This window comes from Solanum stenotomum, chromosome 10 (genome assembly GCF_019186545.1).
Source record: "Solanum stenotomum isolate F172 chromosome 10, ASM1918654v1, whole genome shotgun sequence".
In the NCBI taxonomy this organism is placed as follows: Eukaryota; Viridiplantae; Streptophyta; class Magnoliopsida; order Solanales; family Solanaceae; genus Solanum; species Solanum stenotomum.
Window position 1 is genome coordinate 33,726,412 of NC_064291.1, and position 23,364 is coordinate 33,749,775.

Below are 23,364 nucleotides of genomic sequence, written 5' to 3' on the forward strand. Positions count from 1 at the left end.
GAAGAAGTGAGATTTCCTAAACATCCAATAGCCTCCTATTCATAAATGTGGCACACTTAACATTTATGAACAAGACTCTATTAGACGTGGCTTGAGACAATCCTAGAACCATTCTAAACATTGTGCTCTGATTACCAAGTTTGTCACGACCCAGGGGTACACCCTAGATGTAACATGGCGTACTTGACCCCGAAGGGATCTCATACAATCCAATAGCATATCCTAACATAAGATAATAGAAAAGTACTAAAATTTTAAAAACTTTTATCCATACAATCAAAGTCTTTTCATAAAATGCAAGCGGAAGTCTTTACTACACATTGTCTCAAACCATCTAATACAACTTTGAATAAAACTCTTGGGACATAGCCCATACAATAGTCTCAAACATGAAATAAAAGACACAAAGGAAATAGTGGGTTTTGTCCTCGAAGCTATGAGGACTTACTAAATCTTCAACTCCATGCAACTTCTAGAAACTTATCTCCAAGAGTAGAACTCAATTTTCGAACCCTACATTTGATGAGAATGTAGGCAAAGTATGCGTTAGTACAAAATGTACTAAATATGTTAGCTAGCATAATCATAAAAGCATAATATAAGGGTTAGTCAATATAAGACATAATCCAAAATCATATGAAATACTTCGTGAAACATCAATTATAAGCATAAGAGACAATATCATAATAATAAGCAAAGTCTCCAACATAAGCATCATATAAACATTATTCAACTCCTAGTCTTTTGTACCATAATAGGACTACTCTCAAGTAACCTCAAGGCAAACTTGTGCAATGCATGAATAGCACCCCATAATACCATCCAAGCTAAGAACCCCTCTTTGATCATCTTAATAATAGTTATATGCTTAGTCAAGACCTAGGCTTCATGTACTAAGAGTACTATACTTCTAAGTAACCTCAAAGCATACTTGTGCAATGAATGAAGGACATCCCATAATACCATCCAAGCTAAGCATAACCTTGAAGTCACCATATGCATACTTATCATTCATTTGGTCTCATTCTTAGCTTACTTCATATAGACAAGGGAACTGTCACCTTAAGTCAATCATATCATGGAAGGCAACTATAGCAACAACCAAATCTAAGTCTACATTATATAAGAGAACACTTCATAAGTAGCTTCAAGTCATACTTGTGCAATGTATGAATAACATCCCATACTACTATCCACACTAAGTACCACTTTAGGCTATCATACATACTCATTAGTTGGGGACTAGTCCCTCTTTACTATTTGCCATTAGTCATTTAAAGTACTTCTCTATTTAGTACAAGGCAAGTCACAACGCATGAATGAGTTCTATTTCTCAATTCAAGGATACCCAGGAATAGCATCCTAATAGGCTAGACCATGCTATCATCTTGCTAACATAACTATATTATGGTAAACTAACTACCTTGGAAGACACACTATAATGCAAGTCCCAAGCTATTCTATGAAGGGTACAAGTGTTCAATCCTAGCTACCATGAAATAGTCTTAGACCAACTAAGTCATGCTACCCTTACAAGCACACTAAAATGTTAATGTAAGCTACCCTTAGTAGAGTATAATTCCTCAATCCTAAGCTACCCATAGAAGATTATAAGTCCTCAATCCTAAGCTACCATGAAATGGTCTTGGCCAAACCAAGTCATGCTATCATGAAGGCATCCTAAAAATGCTAGTTCAAGCTACCCTTAGGAGAGTATAAATCCTCAATCCTAGGCTACCATGACTATCCCTAACTCAAGCTACCATGAAATGCATCTTACAATTCTAAGTCAAGATACCCTTAGGAGAGTATAAATCCTAAATCCTAAATCCTAAGCTACCAATCTTGGTCTTGTATTACCAAGTCAAGCTATACATGAAGGGATCATAGATCACAACTTCAAGCTATTCTAGTTTAAAAATGCTTTTATTCATTTTAGGTGATTAGCTTTTCAACCTAGAATCATTCTATGTGAGAGAACCTTGTATCTCCTAGCATATTTATGCCCTACAAGTTTGTAAATGAGAATATGCTTTCAATAATACACAACAAGGTCACATCATATTATCTTTACTCTCAAAGCCCTAAAATTGATGATTACAAGCCTTATTCTCAAGATTTACTCCTTACTATCATCATTATTACTAGATTTCATGGTATTCTAATCACATTCTTTATTAGTAGGTGATTCTAGTCATAATTGATCATAAATGTTCACTTTCAACTTTACTAGTTATGATCCTTCATATTCAACAAGGTCTAGTTCAATTTATGTTTATATGTTCCTAACCTTGAACAATTACTACACATGACATTGATTTTAGAAGATCACCAATGAATCCTCAATTTCACCTTTCATGGCTTAAACCCACACAATATCAAATTCATCAATTAGACTAGGGTTAACCATAAAATTCTCATAAATTCATCATAATATCACAATTCAATTCTAAATCAATCATAGTTAAGTATTATCCACTCAATTGGAATCATACTTAAACACTACCCATAATGTAGGAAGAAACCCTAGCTAGAATTGAGTTTTGTCTTCACAATTGGGGGAAATCTAGGGGGCTCTAGGGATGGAAGAACCCATAGATGAATAAGCTAACATACGTTGATTCAAAGCCTAGCAAAATCTTGAAACAATGGAGGAAATTCTGCCCTACTTTCGTCTCTTCTTTTTCTTCTTATTTACTTCTTAGAGAGAATTTTCTTGAGAGAATTTGGGGTCTTATAAGAATGAATGAATTACCTTAGGTTAGGGGTCTATTAGGCTTATATAGGTTGTTTAATAACTAACCAACTGACCTCACTTAACCCCTAACTAATTACCAGTTAACCCCTAATTCCCTGACTTAAAATAATTTTACTAAAAATCTGCCCCACCCACAGACCGTGGGTGGGTCTACGGATCGTGCTGCACTTCGTAGGTGGAGTTCTGGGGCTTAACATGCAGGGAAGGTCAAGACTTCACCCACGGCCCCAACCCACGGGGCGTGGGTCCATCTATTGGTCGTAGATGCCCTTCGTGGGAGGCTGCCTTTTTTGACAGCTTTTGGGGATTTTTTGGGGTCCTCCTTAAGGATCCCTTGGGTGATCCTTGGGAGGTTGTACCTTGATGCAATAACCCTAAAACCTTGATTCTAAGTACATGAATCATTTTTACGATTTTAACCCTCATATCAAACCCTAACACAAGGCTCTAGAACTCTCTAGTTTAGTTTACTAGTTTTCGGGTATAATAATATCTCCCCCTTGGGATCATTCGTCCTCAAATGACGATTCTAAACACTTCTTAAGGTCACAACTCTAAACTAGCAGCGAATCATGCATGCAATACATCTAAATGCACACAACCAAGGAAGAAAGCTTCAATTCCATTCAATGCAACACAAGGGAGTAGGAACTACATCTACCAACCCAAAATGCATGAAATTCTATATATACTCATATTCAAGGAGGAACTAGAATCTCCTAGCTAAAACATGCTCAACACACACTCATGGAGCCTAAATGCAATTTACTCTCAAAAAGCATTTATTCAAGGAGGAATCTTTCAACTGCAAACTAAGGCATGCTCATTAACTCATCTCATGAAGTGTATATGCAATTTGACTCAAACACACTACAACATGCGGCAAAACAATGCATATAAGTCATTTCTAACAAGACCTAAGCATTTTCATGAACATGCATATAAGGAAATCATGGCAACACATAATCATACAATAACCCTACTAGATAGGCACACTATATCCCCTTTGGGAGTAACCCCACACAAACTCTTCTAAACATCATTCATACTAAAGACAACTTCAAAGTCCAACATAACAAGTCACAAATTACAAAAAAATTCAGAAATTACTAAAGCATAAAACACATACCGAAGGTAACATGAGGAGATCACTCTTGATCTTCTCTAGATTGAAGATCATAAAACCTATTCTGCTTTTGAGTCTCCGGATCTATACCAATAGAGGCAACTTGCTTACCCTCTCTTCTTGTAGCCTTTGCCTTTGGACAATCTTTCATCTTGTGGCCACTCTCACCACAACTAAAGCAATCCTCTCTATCGGCCAAACACCTACCCTCATGCCTCTTACCACACCTAGCACAAGGGGGGCATAGGGACTCATTACCTATCCCAAGTGGTCTAGGGGTAGACACTCTCTCATCCTTATGCTTAGGAGCATTAGAAAAGCCTTATCCGAAAAACTTTTGTCGACTCCTAGAACGACCATGTCCATCGAACCCATCATGAAAGGACTTATCATTATCCACCCTAGACCTCTTTTTCTCTCTAGATTTTTCCTCTTTAAGTTTATCTTCTTCCATTTGTTGAGCATACACCATAATACATGAGATATCCATATCATCACGGAGTATTGCCGTACGATATTCATTTGCTACCACTTTGGACACACCCGTCAAATACCTACTCATCATATCCCTCGGACTTGCTACCATAGATGGAGCATACTTAGACAATAGAGTAAATTTCAAGGAATACTTTTTAACACTCATAATAGCTTGCTTTAGGTTGATGAATTCTTCCACCTTAGCTTTCCTCAACTCCCGAGGAAAGAACCTATCTAGAAATGCCTTCATAAACATCTCTAAATTTATGGGACCCGCTTCTACCGGCCTACCATCTTTCCATTGTTCATACCATATTTGAGCAACATCCTTCAATTGATAAGCGGCTAGTTTCGCTTTTTCTACCGTAGTCACTCCCATGATAACTAGCACCTTATAAACATCCTCTATAAACACATTAGGATCCTCTTCCATTTTGGAGCCACTAAACTCCGGTAGGTTCATCCTCAGAAACTCTCTCACCCTAGAAGCATCCATCTTACTTATTAGGTTTGCCGGAGCTACTATCTCCCTATTGATTTGAGCCGTCACAGTTTGGGCTTGAGTAGTCAAAGCTTGGGCCAACATTTGGAGAGTCGGCCTAATCTCCGCATTTGACATATCTGGAGGATCAATTGGAGCTTGAGGAGGAGCTTGGTGTGGAACTTGAAGAGGAACCTTTTGCTCCACATTGCCTTCCTCATCTCTCCTAGCATTTGCCCATGTATTAGCCATACCCTGAAAATCAACGGGCACAAATTACAAGAAGGGCCTACTAAAGCCAAACTCTATGGCACGACTTAGAGAATGAAGAAATGAGATTTCCTAAATATCCAATAGCCTCATATTCATAAATGTGGCGCGCTTCACATTTATTGGCGCGCTTCACATTTATGAACAAGACTCTACTAGACGTGGTTTGAGACAATCTTAGAATTATTTTAAACCTTGTGCTGTGATTACCAAGTTTTTCATGACCGAGGGGTACACCCTAAATGTAACATGGCGTACTTGACCCCAAAGGGGTCTCATACAAGCCTTTAGCATATCATAACATAAGATAATAGAAAAGTAACGAAATTTTAAAAACTTTTATCCATACAATCGAAGTCTTTTCATAAAATGCAAGCGGAAGCCTTTACTACACTTTTATCTCATAACATCTAATACAACTTTGAATAAAACTCTTGGGACATAGCCCATACAATAGTCTCAAACATGAAATAAAAGACATAAAGGAAATAGTGGGTTTTGTCCTCGAAGCTATAAGGACTCACCAAATCTTCAACTTCTTGCAACTTCTAGAAACTTATCTCTAAGAGTAGAACTCAATCTCCGAACCCTACATTTGATGAGAATGTAGACAAAGTATGTGTTAGTACAAAATGTACTAAATATGTTAGCTAGCATAATCATAAGAGCATAAGATAAGGGTTAGTCAATATAAAACATAATCCAAAATCATATGAAATACTTCATGAAACATCAATTATAAGCATAAGAGACATTATCATAATAAGAAGCAAAGTTTCCAACATAAGCATCATATAAGCATTATTCAACTCCTACTCATTTGTACCATAATATGACTACTCTCAAGTAACCTCAAGGCATATTTGTGCAATGTATGAATAGCATCCCATAATACCATCCAAGCTAAGCACCCCTATTTGGTCATCTTAATCATAGTCTATATGCTTAGGCAAGACCTAGGCTTCATGTACTAAGAACACTATACTTCTAAATAACTCAAAGCACACTTGTGCAATGCATGAAGGACATCCCATAATACCATCCAAGCTAAGCATAACCTTAAAGTCACCATATGCATACTTACCATTCATTTGGTCTCATTCTTAGCTTACTTCATATAGACAAGGGAACTATCACCTTAAGTCAATCATATCATGGAAGGCAACTATAGCAACAACCCAAGCTAAGTCTACACTATATAAAAGAACACTTCATAAGTAGCTTCAAGTCATACTTGTGTAACGTATGAATAACATCACATACTATTATCCACACTAAGTACCACTTTAGGCTATCATACATACTCACTAGTTGGGGACTAGTCCCTCTTTACTATTTATCATTAGTCATTTAAGGTACTTCTCTATTTAGTACAAGGCAAGTCACAACGCATGAATGAATTCTATTTCTAAATTCAACGCTACCAAGGAATAACACCCTAATAGGCTAGAACATGTTATCATCTTGCTAACATAACTATATTATGTTAAACTAACTACCTTGGAAGGCACACTATCATGTAAGTCCCAAGCTATTCTAGGAAGGGTACAAGTGTTCCATCCTAGCTATCATGAAATAGTTTTAGACCAACTAAGTCATGCTACCCTTACAAGCACACTAAGATGTTAATGTAAGCTACCCTTATGAGAGTATAATTCCTCAATCCTAAGCTACCCTTAGAAGAGTATAAGTCCTTAATCCTAAGATACCAAGAAATGGTCTTTTCCAAACCAAGTCATGCTATCGTGACGGCATCTTAAAAATGCTAGTTCAAGCTACCCTTAGGAGATATAGATCCTCAATCCTAGTCTATCATGACTATCCCTAACTCAAGCTACCAAGAAATGCACTTTACAATGCTAAGTCAAGCTACCCTTAGGAGAGTATAAATCCTCAATCCTAAGCTACTAATCTTGGTCTTGTCTTACCAAGTCAAGCTATACATGAAGGGATCATTGATCACAACTTCAAGCTATTCTAGTCTAAAAATGCTTTTATTCATTTTAGGTGATTAGATTTTCAACCTAGAATCATTCTATGTGAGAGAGCCTTGTATCTCCTAGCATATTTATGCCCTACAAGTGTGTAAATGAGAATATGCTTTCAACAATACACAACAAGATCACATCATATTAGCTTTACTCTCAAAGCACTAACATTGATGACTACAAGCCTTATTCTGAAGCTTTACTCCTTATTATCATCATTATACCTAGATTTCAAGGTATTCTAATCACATTCTTTATTAGTAGGTGATTCTAGTCATAATTAATCATAAAGGTTTAATTTCAACTTTACTAGTATGATCCTTCATATTCAATAAGGTCTAGTTCAATTTATGTTTATATGTTCCTAAACTTGAACAATTACTACACATGACATTGATTTTAGAAGATCACCTATGAATCCTTAATTTCACCTTTCATGGTTTAAACTCACACAATATCAAATTCATCAATTAGACTAGGGTTAACCATAGAATTCACATAAATTCATTATAATATCATAATTAAATGCTCAATCAACCATAATTAAATGTTATCCATTCAATTGGAATCATACTTAAACACTACCCACAATGTAGGAAGAAACCCTAGCTAGAATTGGGTTTTGTCTTCACAATGGGGAAATCTAGGGGGCTCTATGAGTGGAAGAACTCATAGATGAATAAGCTAACATACCTTGATTCAAAGCCTAGCAAAATCTTGAAAAAATGGAGGAAATTCTGCCCTACTTCCTTCTCTTCTTCTTTTTCTTCTTCACTTCTTAGAGAGAGAATTTTCTTTAGAGAATTTGGGGTCTTGGAATAATGAATTAACTCCCTTAGTTTAGGGGTCTATTAAGCTTATATATGTGGTTTAATAACTAACTAACCAACCTCACTTAACCCCTAATCCCCTAACTTAAAATAATTTCACTAAAAATCTTGCCCACCCACGAGACTCCCACCCATGGACCATGGGTGGGTCTACGAATCATGTTGCACTTCGTAGGTGGGGTTCAGGGGCTTAACATGCAGGGAAGGTAAAGCCTTGACCCATGACCCCAACCCACTGGCCGTAGATGCTCTTCGTGGGAGGCTGCCTTTTTTTGGCAGCTTTTGGGGCTGTTTTGGGGTCTTCCTCAAGGACCCCTTGGGTGGTCCTTGGGGGGTCGTACCTTGACACCATAACCGTAAATCCCTGATTCTAAGTGCGGGAATCATTTTTACGATTTTAACCCTCATATAAAACCCTAACACAAGGCTCTAGAACTCTCTAGTTTAGTTCACTAGTTTCTGAGTATAACAATGTGTGGTTACCTTCATTAGTTTGGAGTTGCTGTGTGTTGTTTCGGCAGATGCCGAAGACCAGAGCTTATGTTTCCAATGGTAGAAGAGAGTCACTCTCCGAGACTACTATTGAGGCCCTAGCTAGGGGTAGAGGTAGAGCTTAAGTTAGAAGTCGTGCTCGTGCAGTAGCAAAAGGTAGAGGTTGTTCCCGTGGAGTGGCACCAGCCAGAGGTAGATCCAGAGAGGCTTCTCCTAAACCACACATTGAGGTTGCTAAGGAACAGGCTCCTCTCGAGTTTAGAGCTCCTTTATTTCAGGACACTTTGTTGAGAATGTTGATATGTATGCTAGAGAACATTTCACAGGGTACGCCACAGGGGGCTTAGACAAGGGTAGTGGCACACACCCCAGGTCAACACTAGACTATTGGTATTCATGTTCAGGTGGGCCAGCCACCAGTGGTTCTTCCGTCGGTTGTTGGTGCACAAATTGCTTCCGAGATCATTTGGAGAACGGCTGATCAGCAGTGTTACGAGAGGTTTCAGAAGATGAAACCACCCAGTTTTAAGGTGATAAGAGCGAGGATGATAATGACATTTTTACTTTTTTTCATGAGATGCTTAAGGGAGTGGGTATGGTGGATGCTCGTGGTGTTAAGTTTGTCGCTCTTCAATTTTGTGGTCGCGCCAAAGAGTGGTGGAAGCCTTTTGTGATGTCTAGAGAAGTTGGATCTCCTTTGATAGAGTGAGATATGTTTTCTAGTGCTTTCCAGGACCACTTCATTCCTTAGAGCGTGAGAGAGGAGAGTCATTTGAGATTTGAGAGCTTAGTTCAGGATTGAGTATAAGGCCCATTTCTGTGAGCATTTTAGGCATGCTGTGACTATTGTTCCAGAAGAGGTAGAGAGAGTTCCCAGGTTTGTGAGAGGGTTGACTGTCTCCGTCAAATCTTATGTGTTCAGGGCAGCCAGAGATGGGGCTTCCTTCCAGTCCATTGTGAGCACTGCAAAGAGGTGGAGTTGATGGTTTTATAGGAGTTTGGGGAGCCCAAGAGGGCCCATTCTTCTGGTCAATTTTTTGGTGCCTCATTTGGAGGCGGAGGTCTGTATAGAGGTGGTAGTTCTTTCCAGCACCGTGGGCCAGTTCATGCTTCTATGCTGGCAGCTAAAAGTGGGCAGTCAACCTGAGGATCATATGGTTCTGGCCGAGATGGCTATGGTAGTTCACTTGGTTCGCATCAAAATTTATCGGTGCCAAGATCTGGTTATACTTGTGGGGATCCAGGTCATATGATGCGACAGTGTGTCCCCTTCAAAATCTTTCAGAACCTCAGCGCTCCAATTCAGCGCTTCCAGCCAGAGGTCGAGGCAGAGTTCAGTCCGATAAAGGTGGCAGGACTACTGGTAGAGGTACTCCAGCTCCGCATGGGAAGGTAGAGGTTCTATTCAGACTGTAGGTGGCCGAGATGGCCAGTGTTATGCTTTCCAGGGAGGCATGAGGCTGAAATTTCTGGTGTTGTGATCACAGATATTGTCAAGGTTTGCCATCGACATGCGTCTGTATTGTTTGATCCGGGTTCTACTTTCTCAATGTGTCTACCTATTTTGCTATTGGGCATATTCATATTTCTACACCAATGGGTGAATTCTTAGTGGTGGATCAAGTGTATCGATCCTGTCATGTTTCTTTGGTTGGGTATGATACTTGGGAAGACTTGATCATTTTAGGGATGGTAGACTTTGCCATTATCTTGGGTATGGATTGGCTTTCTCCGCATCATGCTATTCTTGATTTTTATGCTTAGACTATGACCTTACCAAGGCCGGGTGTCTCGAGAGTTAAGTGGGCAGGTGCTAGTGGTTCTTACCCTAGAATAGTTATTTCCTTCACTAAAGCTCAGAGATTGGTTAATGGAGAGTGTTTGTCCTACTTGGCTTTCATTTGGGATACTAGCGTTGATCCATCTCTCATGAATTATGTGCCCGTGGTTTGAGAGTTTGTAGATGTGTTTCCTACTAATCTTCCAGATCTTCATCCAGATAGGGATATTGACTTTGCTATTGACTTAGAGTCGGGCACTAAGCCCATCTCTATTCCTCCTTATCATATGGCTCCAGCCCAGTTGAAGGAATTGAAGGATAAATTACATAATTTGTTCACTAAGGGGTTTATACGCCCTAGTGTTTCTCCATGGGGTGCTCCTGTGTTGTTTGTAAGAAAGAATGATGGATCCATGAAGATGTGTATTGATTATCGACAGTTTAACAAAGTGACAGTGAAAAATAAGTATCATCTTTCTCATATTGATGATTTGTTTGACCAGCTTCATGGTGCATCTCTATTTTGTAAGATTGATTTAAGATACAGTTATCACCAGTTAAAGATTAGGGCATTGGATATCCCTAAGATAGCTTTTACAACTTGTTATGGGAATTATGAATTTCTTGTGTTGTCTTTTGGTTTGACTAACACCCCTACATTCATGGAGTTGATGAACGGGGTGTTCCGACCTTATCTAGATTTCTTTGCGATAGTATTCATTGACGACATCTTGGTGTACTCCAAGATTGAGGAGGATCATGATCGACATTTGAGGATTGTACCCTAAAGAATGAAGGAAAAAAGTTTTATGTCAAGTTCTCAAAATTTGAGTTTTGGCTTGATTCTGTGGCATTTTTTAGACATGTGGAGTCCAATGAGGGTATTCGGGTAGATCCAACCAAGATTGAGGCAGTGAGGGGTTGGACCAGACCTACATTACTTATTGAGATCTGGAGTTTTATGGGACTTGTGGGCTATCAACAACGATTTATTCACAGCTTCTATACCATTCCATCTCCTTTGACTATATTGACTCGGAAAAGTGTGAATTTCCAATGATCTGATGAGTGTGAGGATAACCTTCAAAAGCACAAGGCCTTATTGATGTTGGCTCCTGTTTTGACCTTACCCGAGGAGGGTGTGGACTTCACTGTATACTGTGATGATTCTGGAGTCGGATTAGGTAGTGCTCTTATGCAAAAAGGCAAGGTGATTGCCTGTGCCTCTATACAGTTAAAGACTCATGAGAGGAATTACCATACCCATGATTTGGAGTTGGCAGACATAGTGTTTGTGCTTAAACTATGGCGACATTATCTTTACGGGGTTCATTGTGAGGTCTTCACAGACCATCGGAGTCTTCCATACATTTTCAGTCAGAGAGATCTTAACTTGAGGCAGCGCAGATAGCTCGAGCTACTGAAGGACTATGACATCACCATCTTGTATCATCTAGGGAAGGCCAATGTGGTGGCCGATTGCTTTGAGTAGGAAGCTTTCTAGCATAGGGAGTTTTGTCGCTATTAGTATGGAGCAGAGACCACTAGCTAGAGATGTTCATAGGTTAGCCAACAGTTCGTCCGATTACGAATTTATAAGAAGATAGGTGGTTTGATTGCTTTTATTGATACTCGTTCTTCCTTAATATGAGCGGATTTGTAAGCATCAGTTTGATGACGAGAAGATACGCCTCATTCGAGATAAGGTGATGAAAGAGGAAGCCAAGGAGGTTGTCCTTGATTCCGATGGTGTCTCGCAGATTGGAGGCGAGATTTGTTTGCCTAAGGTAGGCGAGTTGACTAGACTGATTCTTGAGGAGGCTCATTGTTCCCGATATTCCATTCATTTGAGTCCGGCAAAGATGTATCATGATCTGAGCCAGCACTATTGGTAGTGTGGTATGAAGAGGGATATTGCAGATTTTGTTTCGAGGTGTTTGACTTGCCAACAAGTCAAGTGTGAGCACTAGCGTCCAGGAGGTATATCTTAGAGGATGCCTATTCCTAATTGGAAGTGGGAGCAGATCACGATGGACTTTGTTGTGAGACTACCTACCACTGTGGGTGGTTATGACTCCATTTGGGTTGTGGTCGATAAGTTGACCAAGTCGGCCCATTTCACCCAATTCAGGTGAAGTATACGACAGAAAAGTTAGCCGAGCTTTATATCAGTCAGATTGTGCAATTGCATGTTATCTCGATTTCTATTATCTCTAATCGAGGTTCATTTTTCACTTCCCTTTTCTGGAAGGCATTGCAACATGGTTTGGGTACTCGGTTAGATATGAGTACAACCTTTCACCCTCAGACATATGGTCAGTCCGAGTGGATGATTCAGGAGTTGGAAGACATGCTTCCAGCTTGTATGATTGATTTTGGTGCTAGATGGATCAACATTTACCCTTAACAGAGTTTGCCTACAACAACAATTATCATTCCAGTATTTAGATGGCTCTTTTTGAGGCGTTGTATGAAAGACTGTGTAGATCTCTGATCGGATGGTTTGATTTAGCAGAGATGGATTCATTAGATACATACTTTTTTAAAGATGATATGGAGCAGGTTCGTATGATCCAGGGTAGACTGTTGACGGCCTAGAGCCGACAAAAGAGTTATGCGCATTGGAGAGTTCGAACACTAATATCCATGAAGGGTGATCATGTTTGGCTCCGAGTGTCACCCATGAAGGGTCTGATGAGGTTCGGAAAGAAGGGAAAACTTAGCCTAGATTCATTGGACTCTTTGAGATTTTGAGTTGTGCGGGAGATGTGGCCTATAAGTTGGCCTTGCCACCTATCTTGTTAGATGTGCATCCCGTGTTTCCATGCTTCAAAATTACGTGCCAGATGAGTCACGTGTACTTTCTGTTGATTCAGTTGAGTTGGGTCCAGACTTATCTTTTGAGGAGGAGCCTATAGTAATTTTGAATTAGCAGGTCTGGAAGCTTACCACCAAGGAGATCGCTTCAGTGAAGGTGCAGTGGAAGCATCGTTCACTTGGTGAAGCTACTTAGGAGGCAGAATCTAATATGCATGCTAGATATCCTCAACTTTTAAAAGCTCTACGTACTTTCTTTGCTTTATGTTTGAGGATGAACATGGTTTATAGTCTAGGTACTTTCTTTGCTTTATGTTCGAAGACGAACATGGTTTATAGTGGTGGATAACGTAATGACCCGGTCGGTAATTTTTGTTTTTCCGTGGAAATTACTGTTTTTCCCTCTCACTATTGACCCCGAGTCTTCTTTGGTTGAATTTGAAACGTTGGTTTTGAACTTTGAGTTAAAAGTGAAAATTTGGTAAGTTTTGAGTTTGAAAGACTTATATGTTAAGAAAGTGGTTTTCGGTGTCTTTTAGAGTTTCGATTGTCGGGATGGAATTCTGTCAATTCCATCAGTCCCGAAATGTGAAATCTGATTAGTGAGAGTTGTCGGTTTCAATTTCTGAGTCTTTTTGAGGATTTGAGGTCCTAAGTTGTGGAATTGTGGAATTTTAGCCTTTAGGTTGACTTAGGTCAACATTCGAGGCTCAGATCAGAATTCTGAGATTCTGTTGCATTCGGGGGGTGGTTTTAGTCCTAGGTGAGGTCTTCATAGATTTTTGAGAGATCACGAGCTTGTTTTAGCCTTTTTAGGCATGAGATAGTTTCTTGTGTTTTTACGCATATCGGGTCAAGGAGACCTTGAATTCGTATATTGACGATTCCATTGAGTTTGAAACGTTGGATAAAAATGATTTGCATATGTGGTTTGTGTGCACGGGGTTCTGAACGAATCCTGAGGGTCCTTTCGATGTTTTGGAAATTGGTTGAGTTGCTGGTGTCTGCAGGCCTTGCTTTTGAGAAGGCCATCCGCTTAAGCGACCTCCGCTTAAGAAATGGGCATGTCGCTTAAGCGAAGGAGGTTTCGCTTTTGTGAGTCCCGCACTTTTAAGTTGGAAATTGATGAATCTTTTTAATTTTTGGCTAAAAAATCTTTAGTAATTTGATTATCGTCATAATTATGATTATTTTTACTACAATATTATTAATGTAGAACAAATAATTGCTTTACATTATATATATATAAAGGGTAAAAAAAAATTTGATTCTTTTCATAATTATGAGTATTTTTACTGCAATATTATTAATGTAGAACAGATAAGTGCTTTATATATATATATATATATATATATAAAGGGTAAAACGGTAATTCAACTTTTGACTTGAGTTCTTTCCATTTATAGTATAGTATAATATATAAATAAATATATATATATATATATATATATATATATATATATGATAATTCCAAAGCAGTACTCATCTTACCATCAATTTCAAGACTTTTCTTTCAACCGAAATTGAAGATTGGAATGAAGAATTATTTGGAGCTCCGTCATTTTTGTCACCAACTAAATATAGGTATAACTTGGACTTCAAGCATGAACTCATGTTACAGTAGATCTGTCAAAAAAAAATTGTACACAAATTTGAAAAGGTTAGGGGTGAAGTCTTCAATATCTTTGGCCTAAACAAAATTTTCATTTTGTTGTTTTTAATCATGACGATTATTTTTCACTCAAAAACTTTGAGCTCTTGATAAACATCAATACACCCAAAAATATTATTACAACAAGAGTTCTTGATAAAAATCAATACACCACAAAAAAATGTTAATGTAAGATAATACTTGTAAAGATTATGAAAACTTACCGATTCAAGAGGAAAAAATTGGTGTTCAGTTAAGAAAGGAGAGGAAGAAAGTTTGTAGAAAGAGAAAGAAAGTCATGCAATGAGAGAGAGGCAACCTGATTTTTTTCTATCATATTAAATAAGTCTTAATGTTGTTAAGACTCTCCTATAAATCTGATTTGTTCAGAACTTTTCAGATTCATAAAGAAGCTTTTTTTAAAAAAGAAACAAATAGACTTAATGAGCCGAATCTAAATGACTAAGATTCAAACCTAAAAACTAAACACAGTTAATGAGTTGAATCTGAATGATTAAGATTTCTTGGTATTGGATTAGCTAATTAATCAGAAAAACTTGTACTATATATTCAGCAATTAAATTATCGTATTGTAGTGTTATAAGAATAATGAACATTAATATATTAATATATAATGAACATTAATATATTTTTTACATGAGCACATACAATTTTATAAAATTTATGTCTTATTAACATGCTCACATATCCCTTTAGTTCAAATAGTCATAAAATCAAACATATTTTCAAACCAAACTCCAGCAGATTATGTTGGAGTTTTGCATGTGGGAATTTTAGTACTTTAAGATAGTGCGATGAAGTTTCACGCTATTAGAATTCTTTTGTATTTTAGTTGGGAATACTTTTGTCCAAATTTTATTTTTACATTAAAATATAATTAAATATCGAATAATTTTGAGATTAATTGTTTAAAAGTAGCTATTTTCCCATTTTCCCCAAAATTAATTCAATTTAATTTCAATACAGAGCAAGGGCAATTCCAAGACCTTCTAAAATTTGTTGCCTTAAAATTTAATTTAGACTTATGAAACTGAAGTTGAATATTATGGATATGAAATTTCAAACTTCATAAATACGAGTTTGAAAATTCAAACTTCAAAGTAGCAAATTTGAAGTTTCAAAATCTAAATATACAAATTGGGCTTTTCAAAATCTAGCCTCGAATCCGCATGTTAAAGTTTAAACTTCAATTTTAGTAAAAATCATAATCAAACTTAAAAAATTGAAAGTTGGCTTGACAAATCGTAACTTCAAACCTAAATATATGAGTATGAGGTTAGCATAGCCGTTATGAACTTTGTACCCAGAAAAAAAATCAGCAATTCCAAATAAGACATTCCTAACATGCTTTAGATGAATTCTACTATTATTTTTCTAGATAATGATGAATTTTACTACTCTAGAGCACCTATGAGATGCATGATATTTACAAAGCAAAAACTTTACCATCCTAGCTAAAATGGTAAATGACATTTATTTCGCAAAAAAGCACTAAAGTCAATCCATTAGGTATTAACTACTTAACTCCAATCATTTTAATTTGTTTTTCTTAATTCAATATGATATGAAACTGAAGAAAAAAAAATTATTAACTTAAATTAAAGGTGTATAATGAACCAAAATGTCTTTTGAGTCTTGTGATCTTAAGAAATATGTCCTCCGTGGAAATATAAAAAGTTATTCCTCCATTCTAATTGATGTAAAGTCATTTGACTGGACACAAAATTAAAGAAAGAGAAGATTTTGTCCTTCAAAGTCAGACCTTTCTAGTATGTGTGAGTCTTTTCAATCGACAAAAATGCTGATCAAAACTTGAAAACAATCCATCTCTAATATTATCCTTAGATATTTATGTGGTTATTAATCATTATTTGATAAAGTGAAAAAGGAAAATTTTAAAGTTACATTATTTATAGTTTACAATTTAAATAGAAAAAGTGATTTTCTTTTTAAATAGATTTTAAAAATCTAAATATAAAACGTGATATTACTCAAAAAAAAAATTATTTTTTTCCCGAGAGAAAGAAAAAGAAGCAGCAGAGAAGGAGCACAGAGCAACCTAAAATTTGCCAACACTGACATTTTAAATGGCGTAACTACGAGCAGCTACCAGATTCCCATTCCTACTTGTTTGCAACAAAAGAAAAAGTAATTCATGTGGTTTAGCATAAAATCAACGGAGTATGACACAAAATGTCCTTGAACTGTGAAATTTGGTACTATAATATTGTTCTTCATTCACCTATTGAGTCAAAACTCTAACGTTAACGTTTTGACTCAAGATTGGCCTTTAAGAATAATGGGCACATACCCAATTGAAATTATTTAAAAGGTGTTGGATCTCATAGTAATTTTAAAAAATAAAATAAATCCAATATTTCGGGTAACTTTGTTTCAGCCCTAACTTACCTATACTCGTCGGATGACAGCGGCGCCCGTGATGGCCGTGGGGCAGCCTCCACCGTTGGAGGTTGCTCCAACACCTAAGGGAGTCATTAATAATCTAGGGCATCCATCGAATATGGCTTACGCCAACGCCATTAAACCAAGGAACTCACAACACAAGCCTATACCGATGAAACAAGTAGCATATCTACATGGAGAACCAAAGATAGTGTGGGAAGAAGAGGAAGTAGAACCTATGATCATCAATGAAGACCTGCAGTTCGCGGTGATAGGAAATTTTTCCTACGGGTGGCCGGAGATCCAGGAGTTAAGGAGATTAAGACCAAAACAATGTGAACTGAAAGGGGATGTAAACAATGGCATACTAAGTAATAGGTATGTTCTAATAAGGACTACACTGTTGGAAGATTATGTTACTCTACTGTCAAAACCACAGTTTTATATCACGCAAAATTATTGGTCATATCCTATGAGGTCCCTTAAGTGGGATCCAATGTTTGATCTGGTGGAGGAAACATCAATTGTGATTGCGTGGATATTGTTCCCAGCGCTCCCTCCCAACTTCTTTGGGAAGGAAGCAATATTCTCATTGGCATCGGCTGTTGGAAAACCTTCACAAGTTGACATGGCAATTCAAAATAAAACAAGACCAAGTTGTGCAAGAGTCCAGGTAGAAGTGGATTTAATGGGAGATTTCCCTATTAGAATCAACATGGGAGTAAGGAGGGAGTAAGGAGGAAGATAGGGGAAATAGTGGAGAAGTGGGTTGCAATTAAATACGACTATGTATCAAAATACTGCAAAACATACAAGCTACAAGGACACAATGAAAAGGAATGGTTTATCATTCATCTAGAGTTATACCCTAAACCCTAAAGAGGATCGAGAAGGAAAGTAATGCTGAAAAATTGACAGGGGCCAAGAAGGAAGAACTGGAAAGAAGATCCAAAGGAAAAGACAAGATGGTGGAGCATAAGGGGGACATTAAGCAAGGTGAAAACAATAATTTAAAAAAGCAAAGCAGGAAGAATTTTGAGGAAGGGGATAGATATCATAACAGAGGTGGAAGGAGAGAGCAAGTATGGCATCCAAGGGAACATCCAGTGAATGACCATAATGTTCAAACACATACATGTATGAAGCTTTGGGGAGAATAAAGAAAAGGAAGAAGGGGAAATCAGTGAGATAAAAGAAGTGGAGGAAGGGAAAATCAGTGAAGAGGAAAGAAGAGATGTTGATCAATATGAGTCACAAAGTGGAGGAGGGATAAATAGGGATAAAATAGAGGAGGAGAATAAAGAAAAGAATGGATCGTGATGAAAAGAATGACGAGGAGAGAGAAGATAGTCAAGAGAGACATGAGCATGATATCATGGGGGGAAATCAATCACAAGATGAATGGAATGAAGGTAATCAATTGATCAAGGAGAAAGACTCAAATGAAATAGGGACATCCAGTAGTACTATTAATTCATCAGAAAATTCCTAGACAGCAAAGAACCAACAGCAAGTTAAAGGGGTAAGGGGACTGAATGAAGGGGTAAAGTCGGGACAAAAATCACTTGATTTGGAGGGAGAGCTAACCCCCAAAATCCATACAACTAAGCAGCAGGAAAAACAACATAAACAGGATACAGAGGAGGAAGACAACATGGATGCAAATATTGACAATATAGGCAGAAGTGGGGACTTATCACCAACGCAGATGGAGAGATTAAAGGGTAGAGACAAAAGAGGATCCAAGCAGAATCAGCCGTCACAAATAAGACAAGGAGTAGGATGGGCTCTTCATTATCATCATATCAATGATAGACAAAGTCCTCTTTTGAAATATTAGGTCGGTTAAAACTCAAAATGCTTTTGAGAGAGTAGTCGACTTGAACAGGAGACATCACTATTCATACATTGCAATACTAGAGCCTTTTCAAAGTCCCTCCGAACTAGAATATTATAGGAGAAAGCTGGAATTACCACATGCTAAGGCAAATTTTTCAGATTAGATTTGGGTTTTCTGGGAGGACGATTGGGAGGAGGAAGGTTCAATTGATACCTTTCAACTCACTATGAATTACAAATTAAAAGGCACACAATTTAGATTTTCTATTACAGCAATCTACGCGAGGTGCAGTGCGATAGAAAGATTAGAGCTATTGGAGGATTTGGATTTTGTGGCAAACGCAAACAAGATTGTACCTTGGATGGTTGGGGGGGATTTCAACACAATAGTGGATGGCAAGGAGAAATTGGGGGGTCTACCAGTGTCTCATTTTGAGACACAAGACTTTGTTCAATGTATTAATAATTGCACGTTGAATGAGTTGAAGTTTATAGGTAGTCGATATACTTGGTGGAATGGGAGAATCGAAGAAGCTTGCATCTTTGAGAGACTAGATAGGGTCTTTGGGAATAATATTTTGATGAATCTTGCACCAGAAAGTGAGGTCCACCATTTAATAAGGCAGGGGGGTCAGATCACACACCACTACATGTAATGTGTAATTCTGATCAGGAACCAATCAGCAGGCCTTTCAAGTTCTTGAATTTTTGGACCAAACATGTAGATTTCAAGAAGATTGTAGAGAAAAACTGGAGAAATCAGGTTGAAGGATCCCCTTTTACCATTTTCCATACAAAGATGAGACGACTAAAAACAGCACTGACGCAGTGGAGCAAGGAGACATTTAGAAACATTTTTCAAAAAATTGCAACTTTGGAAGATGTGATTAAAGGAAAGGAGGTGCAGTTAGAATTAGCTCTTACAGAGGCCAACAGAGTGAACTCAGCAAGGCTAATGTAGAATTAAAGAGGTATCTGAAGAATGGGAGAAGAGTTTTGGAGGCAAAAGGCGGGAATGAGGTGGTTTACAGAAACACAAAGTTCTTCCATGCATATGTTAAAAGGAGGAGGAAATTGAACATTAAAGAAATCAAAGCTATACAAGGGGACACTATTAACTCACCTCCAAATATTGGAGAGAAAGCAGTAAATGTTTTCAGGGATCAGTTTAAGGAAACACAAGAGACAGTGGACTTTTCAATGCTTTAGTGTATCCCTAAAATGATCACAGAAGAGGAGAATAAAGAAATGGAGAGGATACCTACAAAAAAAGAAGGTGAAGCAGGTGGTTTTTAACTTAAATGGAGATAGTGCTAATTCCAGTGGTTTTGAGCTACCAAGATACATAACACACACAAACCTGGTCCTAATTCCAAAGAAGGAGGTAGTGGAGAATTATGGAGATTTAAGACCAATCAGTTAGAGCACTTTTGCTAATAAGATCATCTCAAGACTGATACATGAGCGGATCTCAAAAGTGTTGCCAAGGGTTATATCAGTGAATCAGTCGGGGATGGTTAAAGGGAGGAGCATAACTGAAAACATTCTCCTCGCTCAAGAAATCATAAGGGATATTAACAAGAGAAACAAACTACATAATGTGGTTGTGAAACTAGATATGGCAAAGGCCTATGACAGAGTCTCTTGGAAGTTATCTTGTTCAAGTCATTAGAAAGTTTGGCTTCTCAGAAAGAAAGAATGATTGACATGATAGTAAGGTTGATTAGTAACAACTGGTATTCGATACTCATGAATGGTAAGTCCTACGGTTTCTTCCAACCATGAAGAGGGCTGAAACAAGGAGACCCACTCTCACCTACTTTGTTTATTATTGCAGCTGAAGTTTTGGCAAGAAACTTTAATGGTTTATTTGAAGAAGCTGAATTTGAAGGTTTTGGGCATCCAAAATGGAGTCCCAAAATTAACCATTTATCTTATGCAGATGATACTATACTTTTTTGTTCACGACAGCCTAAATCAATGAGGATGATGATGCAGGTACTAAGAAGATATGAGGGTGTCTCTGGTCAACTGATAAACATTAACAACAGTGTGTGCTATCTACATGAAAAGATGCCAATAGGGGTATGCAATAAAATAAGAAGGATTACAGGGGTCAAACAAGGTAAATTTCCATTCATTTACCTAGGATGTCCTATATTCTATGGCTATAAAGGTCACTTTGAAGAGTTGATCAGATTAGTAGCAAAAAGAATGGCCCTGTGGCAGAATAGGCTTCTTACATTTGGTGGAAGGTATGTTTTAATAGCACATGTTTTGCAATCAATGTCAATGTACTTATTATCAGCAATGAACCCTCCAGCCTGTGTCATAACTCAATTGCATAAATTGCTAGCAAGATTTTTTTGAGGAAATGCTAATGGAGCCAAAAATAAACATTGGGTGTCATTGGACTGCTTGTGTTACCTAAAGGAAGAGGGAGGTTTGGGTTTTAGATCATTACATGATGTATCAAAAGCTTTATTTGCAAAGCTATGGTGGATTTTTAGGACTTCAACATCTTCACTATGGAGTAGATACATATGGAACAAGTATTGCAAGAAGTATCATCCATTTATAGCTACAGGATGGGGTTCATCACATGTGTGGAGGAAAATGATTGTGGTAAGGAAGGAGGTAGAGCACAACATTTGGTGGCAGATTAAGGCAAGAACATCAAATTTTTGGTTTGATAACTGGACAAGATTAGGGGCACTTTATTATACTGAAAGTGGGGAAGTTAGGGAAGAAGAAATTGAAGTAAAGGACTTTGTTATAGAGGGAAGATGGGATGAAAAAAAACTAGTTGAATACCTGTCTACAGAAATGGTGGAGTATGTTAAGGATAACATAATTCCTCCTAATAGAGAGGATCAAAATGATAAAGCTTGGTGGACACATGGAGACTTTACTGTAAAATCAGCTTGGCAGATAGTGAGGAAAAAGAAGGAGATCATTTTGATTATATATTTTTTTGAGAATAAGATCATTTTGATTATATATGGAATAAGGATTTGTCATTTTAGGTGATTTTTTTCCTATGGAGGGTATGGAAGAGGAGGGTCCCAACTGATGATAATCAAAAGAGAATGAAAATTCAGCTAGTATCAAGATGTTGGTGTTGTTAGAAGAAGGAGGAGGAAACAATGACACATTTATTCCTAACAGCCTCCATAGCCTATTGGCTATGGAAGCAGTTTGTTGGTTTTGCATAATTACACATGGATGGGATGCTTTTGCAACAATTGATTATTGCATGGTGGACACACAAAACCTCACCACAATTGCAAGGAGTTATGAGGGCTATGCCAGCTATAATCATGTGGACTTTATGGAAGGGGAGAAATAATCTGAAACATGGAGGGAACTCAACCTTCAATGGGATGGTGATGCAAGTGCAAGATATGGGTAAAAAGCTAGGGAAAAGGTTATACCCTTGGATATATTTGGAGTCAACCCAATGGTCAGATATAACCAGAAGACTGAGGAGGTACAAGCCAAAGCTACACTATTATAGTGTGGTATGGAGACCCCCTGACATGCAAAAGCTGAAATGCAATGTAGATGGAGCTTCAAAAGGTAATCCAGGACCAAGTTCATATGGATTCTGCCTAAGAAATTTACATGGGGATCTGATTTATGCAAGAGCTGCAGGAGTGGGTAATGCCACAAATATTGAAGCAGAATCATTAGCAATTTATGAATCATTGGAGTATTGTTGGGAAAAGAAGTTAAGAGAGGTCATAATAGAAACAAACTCATTGAGTCTAGTGAAGATGATAAGAGGACAATGGAAGATACCATGGGAATTGGTGGAAAGAGGGGAAAGGACAAGGAAAAGGTTACAAGGACTAAATGCTTCTATTATCCATACGTTTAGAGAAGCTAACAGTGTGCCAGATGTACTGGCAAAAGAGGTCGTGGAATCGCAACATATAAAAGAATATACAGCCTTTGGGGATCTACCAACACACATCAGGAGACAAATAAACAGCGACAAAGCACAAATACCAACATTAAGAATCAGGATGAGAAAGAGAAACAGTCAGCATTGAGGATAACAGAAGCAGCAAAAGGGAGGAAATCATTAACATGTCAGCAATAAATATGAAAGGAGTTTATTTACAACATAACAGAAAATACAGAACTGAAGCTACGACTTAGGCCCGGAAACACGAAGGTATGGAGTTTTGAGCTAGAAGATCAAAGCATGACTACTAGAAACCTTCACAGAATCACAGAGAGCTCCAACCAGTGTTTCTTCATCCCATTGAGAGTAAACCCAAACCATCTATCAGATGAAGAATTTATTAGGGGAAAACAAAATGGAAACAACTTTAAAATGAGGGGAAAAGAGATACCAGATATCAGTTTCTACCATGGCAAGACAAGATCGAGCTTGAAGAGAAGGAGGAGCCAAAAAGATGGGAT

At 37.7% G+C, this 23,364-nt stretch overlaps 1 protein-coding gene across 1 annotated transcript; it reads left to right on the forward strand.

Annotated features, from left to right (window-relative positions):
• The first annotated feature begins 8,451 nt into the window (after positions 1-8,451).
• LOC125842924 (uncharacterized) lies at positions 8,452-10,990 on the forward strand. The gene is made up of 6 exons (XM_049522201.1): positions 8,452-8,517; positions 8,827-8,952; positions 9,009-9,127; positions 9,255-9,395; positions 9,667-9,791; positions 10,410-10,990. The coding sequence occupies exons 1-6, from the start codon at positions 8,452-8,454 to the stop codon at positions 10,988-10,990; spliced, it is 1,158 nt and encodes a 385-aa protein (XP_049378158.1).
• The last annotated feature ends 12,374 nt before the right edge of the window (positions 10,991-23,364 follow it).

Bases quoted from the DNA above. Each gene is read 5' to 3' on its own strand.
- LOC125842924 (XM_049522201.1), top strand. From the start codon at position 8,452: ATGCCGAAGACCAGAGCTTATGTTTCCAATGGTAGAAGAGAGTCACTC. The intron at 8,518-8,826 runs GCCCTAGCTAGG...ATTCATGTTCAG, and splicing joins TCTCCGAGACTACTATTGAG to GTGGGCCAGCCACCAGTGGT. The intron at 8,953-9,008 runs GTGATAAGAGCG...GAGATGCTTAAG, and splicing joins TGAAACCACCCAGTTTTAAG to GGAGTGGGTATGGTGGATGC.